This window comes from Taurulus bubalis (assembly GCF_910589615.1).
Source record: "Taurulus bubalis genome assembly, chromosome: 21".
Taxonomy (NCBI): domain Eukaryota; kingdom Metazoa; phylum Chordata; class Actinopteri; order Perciformes; family Cottidae; genus Taurulus; species Taurulus bubalis.
Genome location: NC_136609.1, coordinates 4,687,353 through 4,714,203, shown reverse-complemented (window position 1 = coordinate 4,714,203; position 26,851 = coordinate 4,687,353). Strand labels below are relative to the sequence as shown.

The 26,851-nt window shown below is 41.8% G+C and overlaps 1 protein-coding gene across 4 annotated transcripts in view; it reads left to right on the top strand.

The window, feature by feature from the left end:
- The window catches only part of nlgn4xa (neuroligin 4 X-linked a), a gene marked incomplete at both ends in the record, with an annotated part of 81,944 nt that overhangs the window by 16,321 nt on the left and 38,772 nt on the right, over positions 1–26,851 (top strand). For all 4 annotated transcript variants that reach the window (XM_079236953.1, XM_079236952.1, XM_079236955.1 and 1 more), the window contains one exon: positions 8,543–8,695. In XM_079236953.1, the coding sequence (XP_079093079.1) occupies positions 8,543–8,695 (153 nt within the window). The remainder of the gene's footprint in view (positions 1–8,542; positions 8,696–26,851) is intronic.

The window sequence follows — 26,851 nt, the reverse complement described above, 5'->3', positions numbered from 1 at the left end:
AAAGCAGAGAATCCTACAGTTCCTATAATTTGAGTATTTCTCTTTGATTAAGCTGTCTTCAGAATAAATGAAATGATACACTAATGTTTAAAAATTCTCCTCAGAGGTTTCTTCATGCAGGCCAAATTGTTGCTTCTCACAGGAGAGCGTTCCTCAAATTGGTTTCATAAAGTTATCAGTTTCTTTAGGAAACTGTAATTTATTTAGTCTTGCTCTGTAGCGCCATCTTCTAAAAGCTTGAATTCCCTCCGGGGTTTCATCACGCGCCATATGATAGGGAACGCCATCATATATTGAGTTTGTTCCGAACAGATGCAGCATAGTGTACCTTTATTCAGAAGGGCCAGATCGTTGGGGGATGGCAATGTGTTGTTTAAATCGATTAAAAACACACCATCTGCCCACAGCTGGTGTGGAAAAAAGACAACATCCCCCAGAGGAAACCCAATGCCTTTGATTATGGAGACAGAAGTATTCTTACTTAGACATTACTAGCTCAGGTGTAGAGTTATAGAGTGCAACATATAAGCAAAGGAACAGAAGAAGCATCAACTTTTCATGAACCCAGTTTCTGCTGAAACTACAGGAGAAAAGACAAACACTTGGAAAACGTTTCTTTATGGTGAAAGCTCTGGATAAACAGTGTCTTCAGACACTACTTGGCTTAACTGTGTTTTCAGGAGAGCACGCACGATCGATGCTCTCTGACTGTTTGAACATCTGCAGTGGCAATGAATTACTCCTGTGGATCCCCGTGGTTCCTGCTGCAGAGAACCTCTCAGCCCTGCAGCCGCCTCGCTCAGGCCGTATGTGCAGCACACTCTTCCACATCGCCTGTTCTGGAAGTTTGCTCTTCACTGCTTTTGCTTGTCTTAAAGGGGACATGTGCTCATTTTCAGGATCATAGTTGTTTTGAGGGGTTTCTACTAGAACATGTTTATGCTTTAATATTAAAATAACACAGCATCTTTCAATTTCCATCCATCTGAATATACCTGTGATCATCCTCTGTTAATTTATGCTCCCCGGCCGAAAAAGCCCCTTCTGCTCTGATTGGATTGTTTTACCATCTTCTGCATCCCTGCAGCCAACTACAGATATACAGACTATAGTAGTGACTACAGAGTTTAGGTGGACTTCTTCTACAAGTGACTGTATAGTTGTGACATCACAAACCTTACGGCAGTCCTGGCAGTTTGTTGTCCTGGTATTTATATCATACCTAGACCTGCTGTAGAATCAAAAAAGACATGGGAATCTCACTTACTACCAGATCAAATACACCCTCAATGGTCTGTGACCAATGTTTAAATTAAGTCACATGTGCATTTTACTTTACTGGCATTAATATAGATATAAATATACACCCGGCCCGTCACACACCAGTGGCGGGCCGTGCATTTCCTACCTAGGCCTGCTGTCTGATATCGTATACATAAATACACGCATGACGGGATGCTGTTCGGCTAATTATAAAATAGCTATAACTTTGTGATTCTGTTTAGGCCAGCAGAGAAGGCTTAGCAGGCCCTGACGAGCACCACTGATACACACACAGTATATATGATATATGATATTTACTCTAGCATTGTATTAGTAATTATATGACATTCTGGTTTACTTATTTCAGTTATATATTGTATTTAAAGGTATGGCCATATTGATCACAAATACACATGTTTATATCAAATATATTATAGGGATAGTATATTAAACAACATGCACAGTATTTGAAATACATCTTTGACTTCAAAACTAATAGTCCTGCTCCATATCAGCACATACAGTTTTTGATGAATGTGAAAAGATTATATTGAATAAAAAATATGTCCATATGTTGTAGGTAAACATATATAGTCCATTGCTTATTATCTGTGTTCATAGCCATATTCTAGACTTTTCTTTCGCAAAATACTCAGCATGCTGTTTTCGGTGGTTGTTAAACTTCCTGCTGACAGGTCTGTATTGGACTTTGGGCCAAATAATGACTTTCTGTGACAGTGGAGCGAGGAGCCTGGCTGCTGCTGTGGGCATGAGCTGCATTGTACAGGCATTCTGGGACAGACGGAGGTGACGGCAGCGATGAGAGACACTTTACATCGCCTCCCTTTAGCTGCCATTTGTATTCATCCAGCTAACAGTAGAATACGCTGAAAGCAATGGAACAATCCAGATAGACCCCCTGGAACAAGCTCAATAGCATGCCCTTCCTTCCGCCTCCCATATAAAGATGAGTAATGTGTGCACCGCCGCGCAGCCACTGGAGGAATATATTATCCCTCCAGCCCGGGTGGCAGTGATGAATGTCGGGGACGAACTCGCTGCACAGTCACCCGGGCAGCACCACGGGCCCGAGAGAGGGAGAAAGACAGAAGAGCACTTGAAGCAGTTTGATTTCTTTAGTTTTAAGTGCACTCCATGCTGACAGGATTGGGACACGGTGGCCCGAGACCACCCTCTCCTTCCCCGGCCATAAAACCTGCCTCTAAATCTGCAGGGAATCTGAGAGTTTGATCAAAGTGCCCCGAGTGGACCGCCCTCATGACTTCTGACTCTGTCGCTGCACTACACAGGAAGAGATCGGCAGTAACAGTCACTTTGACGGTTTGTTTGATGGAGAGCCGGCACAATGGTTTGGTCGGAGCCCACAGAGGCCGGCAGCGACCATACGATGCGTATCAGGTCGAGACTATGACAACGTAATGGCAGCGGTCTTGTTTTATGTGCCTCTGCCTCTACAAGGTTGTTTCCGCCCCCACACTGTTCCACCAGTTCTCCCTTAACCCAAGAACACTAACGTTAAAAATAGTCACACTATCACTAACGTCGGGTATATTTCACCCGATATAATGCACCTGATAAAATATACTTATCATCAACATATATTAGTATACAACAATACAAGACAAGTTGAAGTACTCTTCCTTTATTTTACCCTATAGAACTTCTCATAAAACCAACAACAGGTATCATGGGGTACCCTGAAAAAAGGCTCAAAATCGGGTGAAAAATGTGGGAATCGTCAAAACATGATTAAAAATATAAATAGGGTTAAAAACATTAGTGTTCTAGGGTTAAAGACGTTAGTGTTTTAGGGTTAAAGACGTTAGTGTTCTAGGGTTAAAGGCCTTAGTGTTCTAGAGTTAAAGACCTTAGTGTTCTAGGGTTAAAGACGTTAGTGTTCTAGGGTTAAAGGCCTTAGTGTTCTAAGGTTAAAGACGTTAGTGTTCTAGGGTTAAAGGCCGTAGTGTTCTAGGGTTAACGTGGAACTGAATGGCAAACAGGAAGTTATTGACACCATAATATACACCATAAGTCCTGCCTCCATAATTAGCAGGCTTGTATTTAAGAGTGAATCTGTCTGGGGTCGGCGTCCCGAGCCGACCCCAGCTGCTCGTCAGCTTCACCCTCCCCTCTCTCTTCCTGCTTGGCTGCAGGATTAGCAACCCACTCGAAGCACAGCGGAGATTAATAACCTGTCACCGTGGGTTGTTTTCCACTCTTTACCTCACTGTTTTCTTTTGCGGAGGAGGAGAATGATACACTCCTCCTGCCCTGCGCCTCCTTAGATTCTTGGCAGTGTTGCTTTCTGCCAAGCACACTGATGTGCATCACATACAGTGAAGCCAGCTTTTCAGTTGCACACCGGTGCTCCTCCACAGCTGGAGGAGGAAGCTATAAATGGTGGTAGCCGGCATCTTCTTTAAACTCATTACACAGCGCAGATTGGTGGCATGCTCTGTTTTAAATTACACAGGTGACTTCAAATACATTCATGTTCCACAGCATTCACTTGATTTTTCTAATAAAAGCAGGTGCTGGGTCTCAAGGTCAAAATGATAGAATAAAGGTAAAACACATGGAGGGTAGATGGAATGACCTGTACTAAAACAGCTGGAGTAGTAAACTCAGCATAATGTACATTTCCACAGCAGTCGTGTTATACTTTTATCTATTGTTTTGTTTGAACACGTTTAAGTTTTTAACTTTCTATGAAGGTCAACGCTTTGACATTAACATGAAAACGCAAAGGGCATATTCCATTGATTGGCTGGCAGGATGAAGGTGAGAGAGGCAACAATTATCTCACCATGGTCTCTGGTTGGGGTTACATTTGAACCTTTAACCCCTTAACCCCACCTCAGAGGGGAAAGGCAAAATGGAAGCTATTGGTGAATGAAAACAATTATAATGTCAGAAACACAGCAGCAGAGTTGTGAGTATTACATGACCCCCTGAAAATACTGTTTAGTTTGCATTAACACGCCGTGTTCCGCTACCCCGCCCGCGTGACGTGCACATACACTGTACACGTTAGACCAGTGTTTTTCAATCTTTTTTGAGCCGCGGCACATTTTCTACAATAAAAAAATCCCGAGGCACACCAACAACCCAAAAAGTAAAAAGTAAACCAGATTGCTCCATCAGACAAAAAAAAAATTATTATCACTATGTTAGAAAAATGAAAATAAAGTTATGCAAAAAATAACTAATATTTAGTTACTACTAAATAGCTTATTGTGGATATATAGCAATAAGCTATTTTTTTGCAAAGCAAAACAGAATGAGTGCAGATGTGTGAGCATCAGGTTGTATCAGTATTAGTGGCTGCAGTGAGCTGCTTTCCTCTACACATCTTTTTAAAACAGGGTTTTAGATTTGATACTGCCGCTCTCAATTCATGCTCAATGTTGAGAGACACAACAGCAGAAAAAATGACCTCACGGAGATCTCATAAAGATCGGCTTTTGGCGAAATGACAAGAATCGGCGAGTCACGCATGCTCTAGCGTAACCTATTAACAGCGGACGGTGAACATTTAAAATCAGCATTTCCTCTTGTGCCCCACCTGTAATAAATACCGCCCCAGTTTGATAAATACTGACTTAAAGGAAACATGCCGTTTATCTTAATGACAACTACAAAGTGTGCAGGCTTTGTCACTGCAGTGTGTTTTTCGGGCTTTTGGAAGAATATTTCCAGAGCCTCTCGATGTCAGAAAGTCATTGATAGAGCTCCAGGCTGCAGCCTGTTGGAAGTTTGTCTTGACCTGCAAATACATTAACTGTTGGGCTTTAAAAGTGATCGCTGATCGCTTAAAATACTGATATCTTAAAGCAGCAAATCCCATTGTGAAAAGCACGCAACATATTTTTTGCCTCAGAAATTACATGTAGTCTAGATAAGATCAATAACATACGGCCGTTTAGTTTGTTTAATCGCAGAACAAGGTACAGACCTGTTCTATATTACTCTGCCAGCCACTATAATGAAGCACAGATGCTCAACAATGGAAAATCATTTGCGGCACCCAAATATTATTTTTTTGGACCAATTAAGTGAAATTTGACATTTTCCCACGGCACACCTGACAATCTCTCATGGCACACTGGTGTGAATTACTGTGTTTCCTTTTGGTTCAGTTTGGAACGAATCACAAGCATTAATGTCCTCTTTCAGGAAAGTTATTTTTTTTTGCGGCACAGTGGTTGACAATCACTGCTTTAGACGATTGCTACTTATTGTTTGATACTACGAGTGCGTTCGGAAGCTACGATTCTCTGGATTCTAATTATTTCGACCATTTCAAGATCGGACCACAACAGCAGCTACAGTTAACGTTAATGTCAGACAACAACAAACAAACAAACAAACAATATCAGAATCACAGATGACGCCTCATATTGATCCATAAATCGATAACATTCCAACAACGACGGTCTTGTTACGTCGTAAAAAGGTCCAGACGATCCAGTCCCATAAAAGATTTAGTCCAAAACACGTGATTGCAACCATAAATATCCACAAACTGGTGTTGCATCATTTTTTATCAGCTGGCAGATATGACAGACATTTTCATGTGAGCATGGAAGAACACTTGTATTCAAAATGGAGGCTGAACTCTAACCTTTCGAATGAATCCCCACGAAAAGCTGATCACAGGGACATTAGCTGTAAACTCAATATATTCTCTCATATACTGTCAGTGTGTTTCAAATGAAGGCCCACTTCCTGCACTTTAGGTAAACCGAGGCCACTTCTGACGGTGAACACACAATCTTGGCTCTAAATCTTTCACACTGGCAGCACAAGCTGGCCAGGCCGCCTCTCAATTTGACATTTTCCTCAGCAGATGCTCTCATCCCGAATGACATTTAAGAGACTTCCAAGCCGCCTGGTCGGCGGGGCCGGGGATAATGGGTTTGTTCAGCTGTTGGTTCCAGGCAACCAAAGCTCACTGTAGTGCAGGAGGTCTGAAAAACGCCTCGGCCATATGAGGGCAAACATGAATCTTATTTTTGCAATTTATTATTTGCTTTCGTGGGTTGAAGTAAGAAAAACAGACACTGCCTGTCTCACGTGTTGGCAGACTGCACCCTGAGGCCCTGATGAGGGCTCCTGATGATGAAGATGCTGCTGGCTGATGGATTGGGAGCCCTGCTCATTGGGAGGATTTATCTTCTCCTTCCATCTTCTTTCATGCAAAGGGCCCACTCTTAATTTATAATCACCACCTACACATGTCCTAATCACCCAGCTTAATCACAACTGGAGAGCCTCATCAACAAGGTATTCATCTGGCCTAATTGCAGCATTCCCTGCAAATTACACAAAGAACAAATGGAGCAGCAAGAGGAGAGATGTAGAGATTGTTAAAGCTACCGTTCTTTTTAGAGTCTGCTGGAGATTCATATCTCCAACATCATCTATCCCTCTTATGCTGTACTGTAAAAAGTATCAGTGTTTAATCAAGAAAGGTCAAACTAGTTTCCTTGTTGTGTAGACAGTGTTTGGTTGTTGATTACAACAAATGGATGTCACCCGTGTTTCCTTGGCTGCTGCTGTTCTCTATATTGAAGACTTTAGCGAGACAGTTGTGGTAGAAATGTTTTATCTTTTAATGAAAAGCTGCCAGATGTAGAATTTTTATGTAATTCTAATACATTAAAATTTATTTTTGATGGATTTTTTTTGTCTCTACAGAATGAGACAATGTAAATTAAATTGTCCGCTGCAGTACGGGATGCTTTGAGCCTCGGGTTCCCTCGTTGGATCTGTGTATTGGCTTTTTCATGGAGAGACCGGCCGATAGATCAGCCAGAGCAAGAGAAGGAAGGAGCTGAGCTTACTGCAACTAGATTGGTATTGATGCATATGGAGGCTAACAAATAGTTTAGTAATAAGAAATGTCAGGAGAAAGATGTAAAATGTCCTGCTCAGTACAATTATAAAAACTAAAACTATTTTGGGATTAATATGCATGTATTTGTGTAAATTAGATTATCCTTAGATATATAATTCTTATTCATACCTTTCATTGTAGGCTATTGAGGCAAAAATGTGTTGATTGTTTTCAAAAAATCATTGAAAAAACATATGAAAGATAATATTTTTTGGACAATATTTTCATTTCACCAGCAGCCAATTGTAAAGAGCTGTTCATTACTAGAGACTGAAACCTCTAAGTGAGAAGGAGGAAGGCAGATGATGCAGTTTGTGTGCCACGTGAAATTTTACTTAAATAAACGTACATATTGTACTTATATCCCCATAATTTAAGATAACATGCATACATGAAGATATAACAAACTTGCTCATTTGAACCCAAACAAGGATCTGTTCCTAAACCTCATCAAACTGAGACCGTTTTACAACGTTAGCCACATGTTTAAAACTAAGACTGTTTATTAACTTAAATGTGTGGATCTCCTGCCCTTGGTAGGCGCTTATTTAGGAACAAATGACCAATGTGGTCTAATAGGGATTTGGAGGACTTGTTGCATTTAAGGGAATTTGTGAAAGGGTTAAGTTCTCACTATGGAGAATGGCTCTTTGTTTTCCTGCTGCTTTGGTCTTCATCACGGTACTCACACTGTTGTCTGCAGACACAAGGAATCTTACCCACCATTCATTCCTCAACTGCTGCAGTTTTGCTTTGTTCACTGTAATTTAATTATTCTCTCACTTAGTTCAATTGTTGGGTCGTTTCATTTGTTAATTCAACAGTGATGTTTTATATTTACTTTGTGACGTTTTTTTTTTTTTGGATGGTGTATCGTAGTGAAATATTGAAGGAACTAAAATCAGATTGAGGCATGGGGCCACTGTGCATGGGGCCCTTGGTGGTTTAGAGGCCCTGGGGTAACTGCCCCTGCATGCATCTGCTTTGTACTCCCTCCCTGCTGCTTTACCTGCATAGGATTAATGCCGTTTATCTGCATTTCCCTCACCTTACTTTAAAATGTAATGCACAATTGAAATCCCAGAATAATAGTAGCTCAAAGTATGTTCCTTCCACGACTGAACTCAGATATCCAAAACTATATAAATGAGCTCTTCCTGATGTCTATTTAAAAACCTGCAATTCAGCACTCTATTGTGACATTGTCCATAGTTTTTCAGAGGTATATTTTTGGGGGATCTTTGACAATGTGTTTTTTAGCCACAACCTGCTTGTGGTTTTACACCAAATGGTTGCTGGATACAAAGCAATACATACAAGCATACAAATTCATATATCTTTTTTATTTCTTCTTGGCAGACATCCACGATGAAAATGGGTTAAAGCCAGTCATGGTTTACATCCACGGAGGCTCCTACATGGAGGGAACTGGCAACATGATCGACGGCAGCATCCTGGCCAGCTACGGGAACGTCATCGTCATCACAATCAACTACCGGCTGGGTGTTCTGGGTGAGTCCGCCAAGCCAAGGCTTTAATTAGTTTGAAAAAGGCTGATTGAGTCAGAACGTGACTTATTGATCAAATGAGTGATTTAATGACTCACTGGCTCACACACTGGATGGTCCTTGTGTGAAGGAAAGCTATGGTGGATGACATGTATGTTGCTTTTTTATACATTCAAGGAGTCTTGTAAAGCTCTTTCATTCCATGTTTGAATCTTTGATGACTTCAATTGAACTAGAAACATAATTTCCTTCTTCCGAAGCAAATATATACTGTAGCAAATCTAGCAGATTCATTTCCACACACTTAGGGAGATATGTTTGATATATTCTTGATTGCTTGCGTGGTTTGTGTTTCTTTTTTAAATTCTATCATGCTTTTCCACCCCCTGGTGCTAATCAGCTGCTAATGGCAGTGTAGGAGATAGTTTGCATCTTTCATCGTTATTTGCTTTATTTCAAATGGTTGTATTCATATGCAGTCTCGCATGACCCTCACAGCACAAAATAATCCCTTGCAAATTAAGTGAAAAATCTCACATTTGTAGCGTTTTCAATTACTTTAATCACTCTGCAGCATCAAACATCCAGCAGCCTCAACATTCCCATGCCTGGAAAATTGATCCGTTGTGATCTGAGCCGGTCTCTACACCACAGCGCTATGCATCTTATTTCTGTTCCTTCTGTCAGATGAAAGTGGTTTCGGGATCACACAGGGATACTATATCTTGCCTTTGGCGTAAAGGTTTGGGTTCTGAATGTCTGTTGCCTGAGAATGTCGCAGTCTGAGAGGAGGCTGATGACATCAAACATTCTGAAGAGTTTTGAAATTCCAGCTGAAGAGAGCTTAGCTGTCGCCGTCTTATCACCGAACATCTTCTGATCAAAAAAGCATTTTAAAAGGATTGTCAGAAAGTTTATTTTGCCTATTCTAAGTGTAACCTCTAAACTATGTGGAAACCAAACAACCCGTCTTTCTCTTTTGGGAACAACTTTGTAAACGGCTTGCAATGCCTAATTGGTGACTTCAATCGAAGTTCATCCTCCAGGGGCACATTACCTGAGTAGTAACACAGAGGGATATTTAGGAACACAGATGTAGACGTAACTGAGCCAAGAGGCTGTTGAGTTTATCTGCTGTAAATTGAGGTCTGATGTAGGCGTTAAAGAAGCATCTCTCACATGTATGAGTCCTCAGCCACGAGCTTGAAAAGAAACCATTAAATGAGCTTCAGAATTACAGTCACACTCTTCCCTCTGCAAGATGGAAGGCTATATGGGAGGAAATAGCAGTCATCTCACCAAGAAACTCAGCAGTTGATTAGAAAAAATATCACTTGAGTTTAGCCTGAGTTGGGGATTTGTAGAAAATTCTTACATTACATTACAACTAGAATAGTGATGTGTGATTTAGAAACAGTTCTCTCTGTTTTCAAATGTCCTCTCCAAGGTGCCTCCTGGGTATGAAAAACACCATTTCTACACAATAGCAGCACATATTTTACACCTGATTTCCCTAGACCAGGGATTCCCAAAGTGTGGTGCTAGTGTGGTGCTAGTGTGAAGCTTGCGAGGAACCGGAGGCGAGAGAAACGGAGAAGTGCGTTGGGGAGAGACCGGGAGAAGAAGTCGAACGGGAGTCGGAGAAAGAGGAGACGGAGGAGACCGAGAAGGAAGAAGGGATATCACAGACAAACCGGAAGCACAGAGGCCCATTGCGGAGTCAAGGCGAAAAAAGAGGAAATGAGAGTGAGCATCAGACTGGGGAAAAAAAGAGGAAATATGATGACAATTATCTGGGTCTGGGCTTCACTTGGATTGGCAATGTAGATTGCCCGAAGCCACAGTGCGTGTTGTGCAGTGAGGTTCTGGCTAACAGCTGTCTGAAGCCTCTTATTTGCGCCGCCACCTGAACACCAAGCATGCCAGTGCAAGTCAGAAGCCCCTTACATTTTTTTAGATCAAAATTGGAAGAGTTACAAAACAGCCAAAAACGATTGCAGTCTCATTCACGTGTTGGGTCTACACCAGGGATTCCCAAAGTGTGGTGCGCGCACCCCTGGAGCCTCCTTTTTTTTTATTTATATCTGTTTCTGAGTCTATGCATGTGCCACTCTTTACGTGGCTTACTGTGTTTAAGTAAATAAATGTGAAATGCAATCTGCCTCTGAGCCTGTGCGTGTGTCCTCGCCATCCTCATTGCTCTTTAAAAGTGACGCCTTGTGTAACCGAAATTTATACAGCGGACTAAATCTTGCAACAAACGCCACGCGTGAGCAAAAGCGCGATTTTATGCGGCTATAAATAGGCTCTGTTGCGGGGTTTTTTTAAGGTGTGGGGGATTGGGGGTGCGTGAACCCGGTCGGGATGTAGAAGGGGGTGCGTGGCCTAAAAAGTTTGGGAACCGCTGCCCTAGACAATCAGTTCCAGATGGAACATCCTAAAAGTGAAGAAATCCAAGATGAAACTTTCTACAAAATCCAAATTAAATGTAAAATGTGTCATTTGTTCATGGCCTCTAGTATGACAACAAGTATTGGCTAATCTGCTGTCCTATTAAATCGACATATTCTCTGTGCCTTCCAGAACGGTACAGCATTTTAGTCAGTTTACTCGCTCGACAATAAAAGTGTGTTCGAGCCACGTTTGGCGTCTCTGTTGCTTCTCTCCGTGAGAAGAGCTATCATTTCCGCTATCGACCATAGAAGAAAAAAACATTATTTCTGCATTGTACTTGTTGTGGAAGTCCCAAAAACGTAGAAACATCAAACGTGTTTGGATTCATAACACCATTCGTAGCCACACCGACTCCTCCAGGAACTGCGTCTGGCTTATCTCCGTAAAACAGTTACCGTTTGCCACTAACAGCAATTTGATTTTAGCAGTGGCAAGACGGCGGTGATGACGGGCGGAGCTTCTCAACACTGATTGCAACTCAGTGTCACACGTTTTTTTTTTTTTTTAAATGTTTAACTCAGCACATATTCGCCCCGCAGCAAACGCGCTATTTGCGCTACCCAGCGGAAAAAGCGCTTTTTGCGTCAAATTCGCACCGCGTTTGGTGTGAACGCAGCATTGCATGCATTTTAATAAGAACCTAACGCGGGCTATTCAAGTGTTCACAATGGGAACTTGATTTAACTCAAAGAATGACCCAATATAAGTCTGTGGGGAAAACATTACACCATAACATCACGTGACATACCCATGAATTGTAATTCCACTATTACCTGGCGCACTTCCTGAGGTTAAGTCCACCTAGCATGTCCGTCTGTGCTCCAGAATTAGCAAGCTAACGATAGCTAACGAACAGTTCTGCAACTAAATGAGTAAAATGAAACATTATCTACATCTTAAAATGTGACATTTAAAGGGATGAAAATCACAAGGTTATGAAGGGACTAATTAGTGTGTCTTAGCATAGACCCGCACATTGCTAATGCCAGATTAGCAATGTTAGTCATTAACACTGATTATCTATATTTTGTAATGTGCTTATTTCAAGTAAAGGAGATAGCAGGCTAGATCTGTGCCGTGATTGTAGGTGATTTACGGAAAAAGAAAAACGATTAATACTATTATTTAATCACATAGATTAGTCCAAAATGTCAAGTCTATTTTACAATTGCCCTTGCAAGATCAGGGCTGATTTTAAACAGGAGATTGTATTTTTTTTTTATCTATTATCAAATATGGAATGGAGATATTTTATGAATTTAAGAAATGGCAATATTCCACAGCTAAATAATTATGTTTAAAGCTTAAAAAAAACATTTAAGTGTACAGTTACTCTGTAGCATGTAAGTGCGTGTTGTGGTATTAGCTGTGAATTTCTGTTTCTCTTCATTGTTTGCAGCTTTAAATGTGATCTGCTATGTGGATCATATGCATGAGGTTCATTGTTGAACTGAAGCCACATCTTTACGCTCCTGCTACCATCACTGCTCGGCTCCGCTTACCATTTGTTATAAGGCCGAGCTGTCTGAACCAGTCACTATATTTAGTTGCCTGCGAGCCGGGGGGAAAAGGTGTTCTGGAAAAGTGTGCACTGCAGAGAGGAAAAAAGAGGTGAAGAGAGAGAGAGAGAGAGAGAGAGAAAGAGAGAGAATGCAGATGAGGATAGAGACAGTGACAGAAAAGTGAGTGGAACAGAAAGAGAGAAAAAACAGAGTAACATTGTAGAAGTGATGATCTTGTTAGGCTGCAGATTTTGATGTAAAAACACTCCAAATCACAGCGTGATTGTGGCTCTGACAGAAAAGAGTGTTCCATCTCCACTAATTGACACACAGTAGATTCACTCATATAACATTCTGGTGTCAGTGCAGTCACTGTTGGGAAGCCATCTGTGTACAGAAAGGTGAAAAGACTGTAAGCCAAAGCAGCATCGATCAGTGTGTTCCAAACAGAGCTGGAATCACTGGAGCCTGGTGTCTCTCTGGTCCCTTTGGTAGCTTGTTAAATCTTACTTATAATCCAGTTAATCACAAAATGTGTCATTTTTCTAGTTAACATAATTTCTACCAATCATTTTAATATTGTACTAAGCTCACTCACACTTTTTTCCATAATGGCATGGTAACAAAAAATAAGTTAACCTTGGCAACATGAGGTAGAGGTACTGGCGAGGCTCACAATGTATCCAGGGCCCTGAATCAAAATCTAGATTTGCATTGATGTCGCTGTTGGAATTTTTAACGTAAGAAAAGTCGGGAACTCATTTTCTAAACATTGGTGTGGCAAAGATATTGTACAACGCCAAGATTAGCAACTTGCCCATCTAATTGCGTCAATGCTTGTGTGTGTGTGTGTGTGTGTGTGTGTGTGTGTGTGTGTGTGTGTGTGTGTGTGTGTGTGTGTGTGTGTGTGGTGAAGTGAACAATAAACAGTGGCCTTGCATCATAATGACAGCTAGTTAGTTTCACTTGAGTGAATTAACTAACTAGCTAGCCAGTTTGCGTTAATTCCATCCATCCAATAATAGACGGATACACTTTGAACACAAGTTGTGTGAAGGGTTGAAATTCATGTCAAATAAAGCTTTGTGCTGTATTAAACTACCATCAGATCATCTACGTACAACCCTGTCTCCTAAAAATTACGTTCCCCCAGAACTAATACGCATTCCCAATTACGTTTGATCAGAAACGTATCTTCTCCCTGATTATGTTTGTGTTTGACGTATTACACATACGTTGATTATACACGTATAGGTTGATTAAACACGTATGTTGATTATACACATATTTTAGTTTTATTGTTTTTATGTTTGTGTTTGACGTATTACAAATACGTTTATAATCGTGTGTTTGTAACAATTCGCCCTCTGCCTTAAACTGAGGGAGAAAAGCACAACGCTAAATTAAGAAGGTCATGGGCGGATCTGTTGTCAATACCGGTAAATCGGACTATCTAACCCATGAAAACAAAACACTCAGAAACAAACAGGCGGTTGAGCGTCTCAGTGTTATTAACAAACAAAATTCAGTGCCACAAGGCAAGACATATGACAAACCATTAACCCCTCCCCCAAAACACAACTTAATCCCAACAGTCCCAAAGTCACCCGGAGTCCCGGAGGACGCGTCCAGCGGCGCAAGAAACCCCCCCAAAGTTGGTATACTCCGCTCCGCGTCGGGCGGAGACGTGACGAGCGCGCCTCGCCGCGTCCACCTGCCCCGCGCTAACCTTGTGGCGTGCTTCCGGCAGCTGGGCTTTGTGCTTTGGCTGTCGGCGCAGTCCTCTGCTCTCCCATCCACCCCCGCTGGGTCTGGAAACTCGCGCAGGGCAGCCGCCGTAATCCCATCCAGGAGCACCCGAGTCCGTGCGCGCCGAAATCCGCTCGGGAAGACCAAAAAAAAAACCCTCGCGTCACTTCCCCCCTGTCACCTTAAATACCCATGTCACAATAAAAGTAATAACAACAACAAATAATAAACGGTCTCGGTTAAACCCGTGTCCTTATTCAGGCCGGCGATAATATCATCGGTACAGCAATAACGTGTAAAAGAAAAAGAACAACCAAGGTGCTTCTTTTAGCAATGCCGTATCCCAGGCGGACCTATGCGATCTTTACATGTTTGTGTTCTTGTTTTCTTGCTTTATTTAAGCATATTTTAATTTTTAAACTCTGCGGATAAAAAAGAAAAGAGGGGCGGGGTGAGGCCAGTGACAGCCGGCCAGTGAGAGCCGGCCGGCCCGGGCCGGGCGCCGGCCGCACCGGGAGCCCGTGAGTCGGTCGCACCGGGAGGACCGGCCGCACCGGAGCACCGGCCGCACCGGGAGGCTCGGGGCTCGGTCTTCAGAGGCTTGGCCGTCGGTAACAGCCTCCTTCACGCCGGCTCCGGTCTTCTCTGAGTCGGGTTGTTTGTGAATGCAGCCCAAAGTGTGTGATAAACTCCATCTAGTGCAGTAAACCACTGCGATCATCAGCAGACACTCGGATCTCTGTGGTCACATCAAGTGCAGAATCCTCCGTGAAAAATATTCAAACGAGCGGAAGGAGTCACGGGACCCAACATCCGGTTTTCAAAATACTAACTGATATGAATGTGTTCAGAACATTTCTGACCACATCCAAACATCTTAACTGTACCAGTACGTTGTGTTTGACTTATTACAATATTTCTGTAAGACCAGTACAGTTAAGATGTTGTACAGTTAAGAGGCTGTTACCGACGGCCTGACGGCAACGCCAAGCGTCTGAAGACCGAGCCCCGAGCCTCCCGGTGCGGCCGGTGCGGCCGGTGCTCCGGTGCGGCCGGTCCCCCCGGTGCTCGCCTCCCGGTGCGACCGACTCTCGGGCTCCCGGTGCGGCCGGCGCCCGGCCCGGGCCGGCCGGCTCTTACTGGCCGGCTGTCACTGGCCTCACCCCACCCTTCTTTTCTTTTTCCTCCGCAGAGTTTAAAAATTAAAATATGCTTAAATAAAGCAAGAAAACAATAACACACAATTATAAACGTATTTGTAATACGTCAAGCACAAACATAAAAACAATAAAACAAAAATATGTGTATAATCAACATACGTGTTTAATCAACCTATACGTGTATAATCAACGTATGTGTAATACGTCAAACACAAACATAATCAGGGAGGAGATACGTTTCTGATCAAACGTATTTGGGAATGCGTATTAGTTCTGGGGGAACGTAATTTTTAGGAGACAGGGTTGCTACGTAAGAAGCACATTCTTTGGCACAGAACGCTCTTTGTCCAGGAGCAACAAAAACACCAGCCCATTGAGGACGCAATGAGGCCACTTATATTCATGTGACAGAGTGAGAAAGGTCTTCTACAGAGCAGTCCCTCTCCTCACAGGGTTTCTGGGTTTCGCGGTTCGAATGATTCCAACAGATACCTCCAGCCACTGTGGGGAAGGTGCTAACGTTCACTAGCTAACTACCCATCGCAGTGTGTGAACAGACGGGGCTGAGGCAGACATGTTGCGTGGAACACAAAGGGCAGCTTCCCACAGTCTGTGCTGGCGGGCTGATACGTTAAGAAGGGGAGTGAGAGAAGTCATCAGACACTCGTCACCATCCACCGCTTTAACTCATCATGCCCTGTTGGACCCACACACTGCTTCCCTCAGCTCGCTTTCCTCGGGTTGATTCACAGACAGTAACCAGTGACAGTGATGGTGAAACCAGCTATGGTTACTGTCTCTCACAGATATTTGCTGAATATTGTGGAACATCTATCTGAGGCTAAAATCAATATGCAAAAACGTCATGTTTTTTTTTTATCACTAAATCACTGAAACATCTAAGACTAAGGAGAATCAAGTCACACAGACAACAGATTGGCTTGCCTTCTTCAAAGAGCTGCATGACTCAGCAGAACAGACTGTACAGAATCAGTTTAGCACCAGAAAAGGGTGTTATTTATTCCTCCAACTGCAAGATGGATGTTGGAGTCGCCGGCTTTAGGGCGGGCTGGTTACAAAAATATGAAAAACCTGTTTTACTTGACTCAGACTTCAGTCAATAATAAGAATAAATTAAGTGCTAATCGGTATGAGTATGAAGATGTATGAGATAATCCAAAGCAGTGTGCATTAAAGGATCGGCGGCCACAGATAATGCTCATTTCTCATTGGCTGGAGGCTGTGTATTGATTTCTACTGCAGAGCTGCAGATAGTAATCACATTATATATTATAACTAATGTATAAATGATATACAATGTGACACAGCAAATATATTTAGTTGGAAACAGAATGCTGACCAGATGACATTTTCTTTTAACATAATGAGGAAATGTTAATTAAGGTATCTGGCAAATCACACAAATGTTGATCCTGACTGCATCCGGATTGCAATGTTCACTGACTGTGTCATTTGTTCCCTCTAAATATCCAGTCTTGCAATACAATATCTGCTCCTAATGACTGCATCATCATCTGGTTAAATACAGTTGAGTGCAGAGGTCTTTAACAAGGTACTGCAGGGGGGGTCAGGAAATATTGGGTTGATTAGACAATTTTTCAACCTAAACTAGTGTTTCTCAAAATCGTAACCATCTCGTTCCTAAACGTAATCAGAGACGTCAGGATGTGAACCTATAAATGTCACGAGATCACACCATCTAGTCCAGCTAACCAGTGAATGGACCAATCAGCACCCTGTGAAGATTTGTGTCTTCCATAGGCGTAGATATTCTATAGATGCTATTCCATAGATGCTATTCTATTCAGTAATTCTATTGCATCAGTAATATAAAAACGGGAGCGTATTTTTTTTTATTGAACAAAGAATAGCACTGAAGACATTTTTTTTGATGGAAAATATCTTTTCCCTCTTGAGTTTGAACGGCAATTGTTTTATCCACACCCGCCAAGTATTTGTTTTTAAAGTGCCTGCTTTTTTCTAAACAGTTTCCTCAGATGGTTCCATGTAACAAACCATCTGGTGGGTCAGGTTAGGAATTTGTGTTTCCACCACAACAAAGGATCCAATTTTACTTTCCATTGGCATTGTTTCCATTGAAGTAGTTAAGTAGTACAGTTTCCCCACATTGCACCATAAACATGAATACACTTACCTAGGCTTTAATTACTGTGTGACTGTGATATAATCAGGAACATTGACTCCAAGCCTAAGGTTATTCAACACAATGCTAAAGCAAAGCATGCCTTTGAAGTCTTCTGGTGTAAATCCAAGTCAACCAAGGCAACGCTTGGAAAGTAAAGCTTTAATTATTATTGGAAATTCTATTGTCCATATTTGTTACATTGTATGCTTGTCTGAAGACAAATGATACTTTTCAGTGTTCTGTGCAGAAAGGGTCAGTTGTGAACTGCCAACAATATGTTCTGCTATGGGTAATGCTACCAATTATTGGAATTAATTATTTGGAAGTGAACTAATTGAAACGAAATGTTGACTAGTTATTTCCAGAGAAACATTTTATTTTAAAAAAGGTTTCAACTCTCTGATTAGAAACCATTATATGCACACAAACATGTTCCTTCAATAGATGTGCACATGGGGATTATACGTTGCTGAAAACAATATTTTCAATGTAAAGGCCAAATAATTTCATATTCAAAGTATGTAAGGCCTGCATCTCAGCACCACCTATTATTTTTTGGTGTAAACATTTTACAAGTTCAATACTTAAGACTGTGTTTCATTTGAAGTCTATTTAAACCAAGTCAAGTACATTTTGTGGCTTTAAACTGCTTAAACTACTGGTCAAAGGAGCATTTATGTTGGCTCCTGGAACATCCAGGGCACATGATACACTATTAGCATGACCTTTCATGTCCATCGCATGCTATTCGTGTCTAGTACACTCTTGGTTCCGCTCTTTCCATCAAGATAGTCCACAGGTTGGAGCCAACACCGTAGCTACAGCGGGTCATCTGCACATACATATTTTGGTTCCAATAATGGGGTGTGGGAGGTGCCAGGATGAGGTCTCTTGGATAACACTAAGTGCCATCTGGCTGCAGGGAGCTGTCGCATGAGCCAGAGTGACGGTGAGCTCCATTATGCTGCACTGGGATCTGTCAGAGGCACATGGCTCTGACCCCCCACTGCCCGTTGGCCCAGACGTGAGATGACTCATGATATTTGACTGAAGGAGATGTGATTTATTTTCTGTGTGCTACAAACCAATGGGAGAAAAAAATTAAACCTGCAACCTCTACTCAGCTTACTCGCCATTTTGCTCACTACAAGTACATCAGAGGTCCCTTAGACCGGCGATATATTTGATCTAGTTGAATCACATTTAATGGAACATAATGTCAGGAATTACACAGTTGGCCAGGAAGTGATCAACCATCAACAGATTTGTGGTGCTATTACAAATAGAGCTCTGATTTGTTTCAATATAATTAATACTAATTAATACAATTTTGTATTACTATGAATCACTAAAACTGAATAGTTCTTGTATCCTTTCTTTTCGAACAACTTTCTATCAGAGTTTTATCTTACATATTTTCCTCGTATTAAGTTGTAATGGTCAACGCGTTATAAACAGTTGCTTATAATCAAACAGAGCAACATTATCTTTCATTAAAGGTGGTGTTTCTGTCCATCTGATGAATAAAGCCCAATATTGACTCTGCTTTTAGCTTCTTCTTGTTGGTGTCCAACATTTTGGTCCCCACCATTGTTGGTCTCCTCCGGTTTAACTGCTAAATGCTCCACTTTGTCCACCAGCGAGTCTCTAACTGTGTCTGTCTGCTGTGCTCAGCCAACACATTCTGACTCCCGACTCTTAATACCAACACTTGGTCAGTGGCCCTTTGCTTCAAGCAATAACACACTAGATGCCCCATAGCGTCAGATTTGAACTCAGGGATGAAGTGGAAGTCTTTTCAAAATACATTTCCAACACAGGTTTTTATCCTATGCAACAAAAATACTTGGTTATGTTTAGGAAACAAAAGTACCTGGGTAGGGTGAGTAAATTAAGCCCATTTTTACAGAAAGATAATAGGTTTGTCACGTCACTGCTATTAATTATAATTCCCACTCGCCCGACGCAGGCTTATCGTTCCAACTACGACATCTTCACATTGCTCAAGGTTTATCAAAGGACCAAGTGTCACTGACCAAGTGTCTGTATTTAACGAGTTAAAAGAGTGGGAATGGGTTGGCGGAGCAGGGAGTGTACAGTTTGGCTGTATCAGGCCCTTTTCATTGAAAACAGCTGCTGGGCTGTTGCTGCTGGAACCAACACAATCAAGCGTGAAAAGGAAGAAGCGTAGGAGGCTTCTTAGAGCTGATGGAAACAGATTTGTTAATAATTGGGAGGGTGCACATGACCAGATAATGTAAGGTGATTACATTGCATGGACTTTTTTTCACAGCAGACATTTTGCCTTGTCCAACGCAGATGTTTTTAATTGCTGCATTGAACTGGGATATTTGTTATGAAGGAACCACCCAGTGTTAAGTACTTTGACCTGTGCATTTACTCAACAACAGGTCAGCATGTCTGCTGTGAAAAAAAAGATGCTCTGGTTCTAACGAGGCTATCAAGAAGCAAGATATACTTCCAGTTATCCTTTAGAGCCTCCATCGTTGTGTCTCCATGGACACATGGGTATCCAGTATGTCGGTATGGGGCAAGGATTATTGACCTGGATAACTCTCTGGATGATCATATGGTAAACTGTGTGTATCGTTTTAAGATGGGCTTGTGAAATCGGAACCTCAGCGGAAATCTTTTAATACTGAGATTTCAATCTCTCAAACCAGAAAAAATGAAGACAAACGTGCAGCAGGTAATAGATGCTCACCTGGTCACGCTGCTACTGTTTGTTACGTAATGTTACGCTGACATTTCAAAGTATGCTGGCCTCAAGAACTTTTTTTTCCCGAGGACACGTCCCCTAAACATTGCTAAAAGCAGACACTATAAAACACCAATTGAAAAACTAGGAAACTATTCATCTAATGAATAGGATTGGATAATGGGAATTTTTTAAAGGAGAAACTGAATCAGTGTTCATCCTAAGCATCATGTTTTTGACATCTCATTCAGCCGTCCAAGGCCTGTCACAGCAAAACAGAGTGTGATGGAAAATATGAAATGCTGTCGTGACTGACGAGTTGAATGAAACGTTACTTTCCTGTGGTATTACTTTATGGCGCAGCACTGTTTGCTTAGTATGAGTCTGTGACCCTGAGAGGGAAATCTCATCCTTCTCAGATGGGAAGCAGCTCTGAGAGGTTGTCAAACCGCTGCTCACCAATCAACAGCGGCAACTTGGACTCTCCATAACATCAGGGATTAGTAAAGAAACGAGACCTCCGTCAGATAAAACTGATTAGGAATTGATCACTAATAACTGTCATTAGCGAGCTTTGCTGGATAATATCTAGAAGCTACAAAATATCCATTATGGGACATAGTAAATGCTAAAATGTAGTGAAATGGTCGTACAAGTAGAGCAGAGTTATACTGAGTGTCTGAGTGTGTTAAAATTACATCTTTTGTCTTATCTGCTCCATGTTGCTGAAAAGAAGTTTAATCTCCATGTGCTCCAGGTCCAGGACAGTCTTAGCTTGGTTATTTATACCATATTTTTAAGAGACTAATTTATACTCACCTACTCTCCATTATCCGTGTTTTTCTGTTCCCTTTATGTTGTTCTGCATCATTCTATTCTACTCTTTGTTAGTGGCCTCTCTAGTTGCCAGAGGGCAGGTACTCAGCCTCCCAGCAGCCTCCTCTTCCTCCTCCTTCATGACTCCTCCGTCTCTGCAAGGACAGCTGTGGCTGGGAGGAGGTCAATACCACTCCAAAGTCCCTCCCCCCTGGCGGTGGAGTGACAACGGCACGCGAGGAGCAAGAGGGAAATGTGGCGTTAAAGTACGACAATCGTCAGCGGCGGATATCCACCCCGGTCGTGAGTCAGACGATGAGGTGATGCCTTCTGACGTGACACAGAAAGGCAGAAGGCTGCAGCTGCAGCTCAGGCCCCGCTGAAAGAAAAAACTAAAAAAGCACAAAACACGCTCTTCATCTCGGCCAGCACACATGATGAGAGTGAGGAGAGGAGGGTGAGCAGAGTCATCTGTCGCTTTGGCAAAACAACATGACAAATGGTGCTCTGTGTGCTTTTCCCAATGTGTGCCACTGCTATGGTCTTGACTAATCAGCAGTGTCCACTGGCTCTTATTACGTCAGTGTAATGTCACAGGATGATCACATTGGTTCAGGTAATCGGCTCAGTGAAATTGTTTAATACGCTTATTTGCTTTGTTTCAAACGAAACGATGAAAAGATCAATCTCATAACTGTGTTAAAAACAGAGCTGGAATTTGGACCAGGTGGTAGTCTGAGAAATGAAGCCAACGTGAATTTACCTTCAACCTGCATTATTTCTAATGGCCATTAGGCGGCGGCTCGTCTGGTTGCAAAAAGCAGTCCAGTTCTATAGAAGTCTATGAGAAAATGACCGTACTGCTTACTTAATTTATTACCCCAGTAAACATTGTTAACATGAGTTTATGCTCTCATTGGCATTTATTTAGTAAATAGATAATAAAGAAGGGTACGCTTTAGGGTGTTACCTGTGATTGACAGGTCACTACCAAGGGGACTCGTCTGTGTATTCGTCTTCGAACTTTAAGCCTTTTACAGTGTGTTTTCACTTTATGAAAGTTAACTTAAACATTTTGATTGACAATTTTTTTCTCCCATTCAGCGTTCTGGCTCAGCCTAGCTCGGCACTTTCGTGTCAGTTTTGGTTGCAAAAAACAAGATGGTGACGGCCAAAATGCAGAACTCAAGGCTTCAAAACAGTAGCAAACAAACACATCCCTGTGACTTTGTCCACTTCCTGTATGGTCAGGACATGGTATGGTTAGCTTAGCTTAGCATACAGATGAAAGGTCACTTTGTGAAGCCACTGACTCTCATGTGGTTGCAGTGGAGTGAGGCTCTTTCTCTCGTAGTCGCCTCCATTTGTTATTTAAATAACTTGTTGAAAACTTTCTAACCAAACCTGCCTTTAAAAATGCCACAGCCCTTTACTCAAAACTACTACATTAATAGTATGTTGAAGTATTCTCTCCCAGCCCTGCTGTCTGAATATATCCGGGTGGGATAGAAAACATGGTTGGTTCAAAACTGAATGTGGCTTTATGAGTCAGTGTTGGTTGGGAAAATGTTGCAATTTTAAGCATGCATTAGCTTTAGGAGCTTCTCTCCATACAGACGGTCGTCTGCACAATGCAACAGATGCACTGGAGGGATTTGCGAGGCAGATGGTTTTCCCTGCGAAGAGATGGATGTCCCGGTCAGCCTCAACCCACCACATGGACACTGCTGTGCCGCGGCGAATACCAGCTGATGATAATAATAATAACAGCGCCAATAACAACCCTTTATCCCCACCAGAGTGTGATATAGTTTCCTTTGAGTAAGTGTTAATAAGCAAAGGATATGAAAATTGCACAATTGGAATACATTTTCATCAAATATAGTTGCTGAGACGGCGGGCTCATTTTGCCGGGACTGAAAAGCAGCGCAGCAGGTCTCGAGGATAATGAAAGGGAACAGGAAATGGCATGTCCAAATGGATGCTTTGACAAAACAAAACACGAAAAAATATATCCAGAACATCTAAATCAGACGGCTACGTGGGGCAGAATAACAGCAAAGATAGTCACAATAGCTTTTAATCTGTGACAGCAGTGTGTGTGTGTGTGTGTGTGTGTGTGTGTTAGTTAGACGATCGGTTTGTTTTTCTGGAGCTCACAGAGCTGGTGTCTTCATTGGCTGAGCAGTTACAGTCACTCATTGAACATCAGCACACTCCGTTTCCCCCACTGCCTCTTGGGAGTGTGTGAGTCATTTCCTGTGGCCCCCACCACTTTCAGGTCAATCATCACTTTGAAATGGAAAATATACAAATTTCATAAGAATGAACATATGTCATTTCCTCAAAATTATATGGCTGGTTTTTCACGTAATGGGCCACTTATGTTGTGCTGCAGCCAGCAGACAGTCGGTAAGTGCCTCCCATTGCTATAAGTGTATCAATTTGTAGTGCGGTTGGCTTCTGTATGAACAAGGCCTCTATCTGTGACATTGTTGCTGCACTACTGATCTACACAATACCTCACATAATTTGTAACAATTTTGGTACAATACATGCAATACATGTGAGGAATCCAATGAATAAAGTCAAAATGCATCCGTATTTAGAGGATATGTATACTTGACATTTCTACAAGACCCCAGATTAGTAGAATAAATAAAACAATAAAAAAAGATCATCGCTAATTATTTATTAACGTATTCCTGCAATACCCGTACATGATCAACATAGAATGTCTTATCTACAGTTAGGTAAAGCAACTAAAACTTGATGTCACAGAAAGATTGTGGCCATGACTAGGAGGCTACAGCAGCAGTTGGACGCACACATCAGTGTGATGATGTTTAGAAAGTATAGTGTTTGTCATGTTCACCATCTTAGTTTAACGTGTTAGCATGCTAATGCTTGCCAATAGGCACTAAACACAGCCTTTTACAGGATATATGGAAGGATGAAACCGACAGTGAACAATGTGATGACACACAATTTCAGAACAAGACCTCTCTTAGCTTTTATTCCTTTCTCAGTGCCACTAAAACTTTGACGTGATCCCAGTCGGTGTACATACTGCTCTGTGTTTTATTTTGGACGCTGTTTTGCAGAAACATCTTTGTGGTCTAGTCAGCCAGGTTTTGTTTCCAAAGATTGACTGATATCGTCCCCCAAGCGCTTCCTCTCCACAGGAGTTAACAGTATCAACCATTTCAAACTAGAAATGAGTCATTGATTGTATTTGAAGCGGGAAGTTTGACATCTAATCACAGAAAGGATGTGAAATCAGACAATGAACAGACAATTTTGTCATATCCCCACATTTGTGGTCGAGAAATAAAAAACGTTTAGATCGTGATCTTAGCAAAAATAGAACATCTTGGATGTGACGTGTCGAGTCTTGGCCAATCAGCGTTAAGATGTCTACAGCGGCTTCATTTCCCTCAAACTTGTTTTTAATGGAAGCTAATCAGCTTGCTATCACGTTAGCTAACGTGTTTGGGTTGTGTATTGTCGTTAAAGTACCGTTATGTTCCGTTACAGTTCAGTCTTGCTTGTAAAAAACCTTAACGTGGTTAAACATGCCGTAACCCCCCGGTCTGGTTCAGTTCACGCTGTCACTCGTTAACGTTATATCGGCACACCGGCGGATCTGGCTGCAGGTTGTTTTTTTTACTCAAAGTAGAATGAAGCAAATCACGTAGTTGGGCTTAGCAAACAACGTCATTTCGTGGTCGTAAGAGGCCCAGAATGAAATAGTTTAAGGAAGAGGACGCTCTATATGTAGCACAGCTTGATGCAGAGGAGCTGGGCCTGAAGGTTGAGGTCCAAACAGACGTGAGAGGAGCAGTACAGCTTCCCTCTGACCCAGTGTTTCATACATATTGATAAAGCAGGGCATGCTAAAGCAACCTCTGCTCCAAGGAGATCAATTACAGTAAAAAGGCAGATGTAAAGCATACATGTGTATGTTTTTAGAGTTAGTCCATTTTAATTTAATTTGTTTAATTAACAGCTCAGGGATGTTCAAGGAGCAACCTGTTTGTGCTTTCTGAACATGTTTTGTACTGTGAATTTGCACTGTCACTTCTGTTTTTGAACAAAGGGTTGGAAATTAATGCTTTTTTGCTTTTTTATCCGATTCATCGATTAACGAAAAAATAATCAACCGATTAATCGATTATTAAAATAATCGTTAGTTGCAGCCCTAATTCAATTACAGCCCTTTTGTTGGCTGCTGGCTGCAGTGCTCCCGTTCAATACTGGACTAGTTTCAAAAATTGTCCCTATTAGTCAATTAGACACAAAACATGGGTAAATAGGCTCCGGGTTGAAGAATATCGAAGTTATCATTTCATGAAAGATGATATTTCAACCAAGATGACTGTTTTTCCATCTTCTGTCAACCATGGATGCTTTTATTCATAAAACCATGGATCCATAACTGTAACCATGTGGTTCATTGTAACCGCGGAGTCTTTTAACCATAACCTCAGTTTCCCCGACCTCAGCTAAATCTCAAACCTTGATATTTCCCTAAATCTAACCAATTTGTCTTCACATAAACATGAACCAAACCAAACCGTAACCAATTTTTAGAATGATTCAACACAACTATGAAACAGTTTTGGAAGTCATCCATTGATGTTGTCCTCTTAATAAGGGAGTCAAATCAGAAAACACTCTTACGTGTGCATGAGCGTGTCATGACACCTCTCCTACATAGCAGCAAAAAACACAGACCTTAGCGTAGTTTAGCCTGTTTTTTACTGTTGTTTTCTGCCTCTTTGTGGTTGGTATACATCTGTCGCTGGGTTTGTGTCTCTTTGTAGTGGCTCAGTGTCAGTGTAAGTGTTTTAATCTTTTAGCAATTTCTTGTCTGTGATTGTTTTTCTCCTTTTCATAGTTGTTGTTAGTCACTTTGTGTCTCTTTATAGATGTTTTGCATCTCTTTGTAGTTTTGGTCTCCATCTAAATGGTAAATAGACCTGTACTTGTAGAGCTCTTCTCTAGTCTTCACCCATTCACACACTGATGGGAGGGGCTAAGGCTCCGCCACACATCAGGAGTATCTAACATTCACACACACAATCACACACTGATGGGCGTGACTACCTGCAAGGTGCCACTTGCCCATCAGGACTCTAACATTCATACTCTTTCACAAACATTTTGGGCACATCCCATAGGCTAGAGGAGCCGGGGATCAAACTACCGATCCTCTGACTGAAGGACGACCCTGCTCTACCACTGAGCCACAGTCGTCTTTTATGTCTCTTTGTAGTTGTTTTATGTTTCTTTGTGGTCTCTTGAGGCCTTCCCTTAGCGGTACATGTCTTTTTGAGTGACATCTTGCAGGTGAAGGCCAGAGAGGCCCCTGAGACTGTGGCCCCCTGGGGCTGTCCCCCGGTAGGCCTGTTCAGTAATCCATCCATGTATATGTGGTCCTAGGGAGACAATGTATTTTGTAGTTTAACTTGTAGGAATTATTATTCTGTTCAGGGGTAAAAAAAAGACTTCTATAATATATTTCTCAAACATCAGTTGCTTGTATCACAGTCATGTAAATGAACGCTGTGCTCTCAGAGAGAGTGTGGTT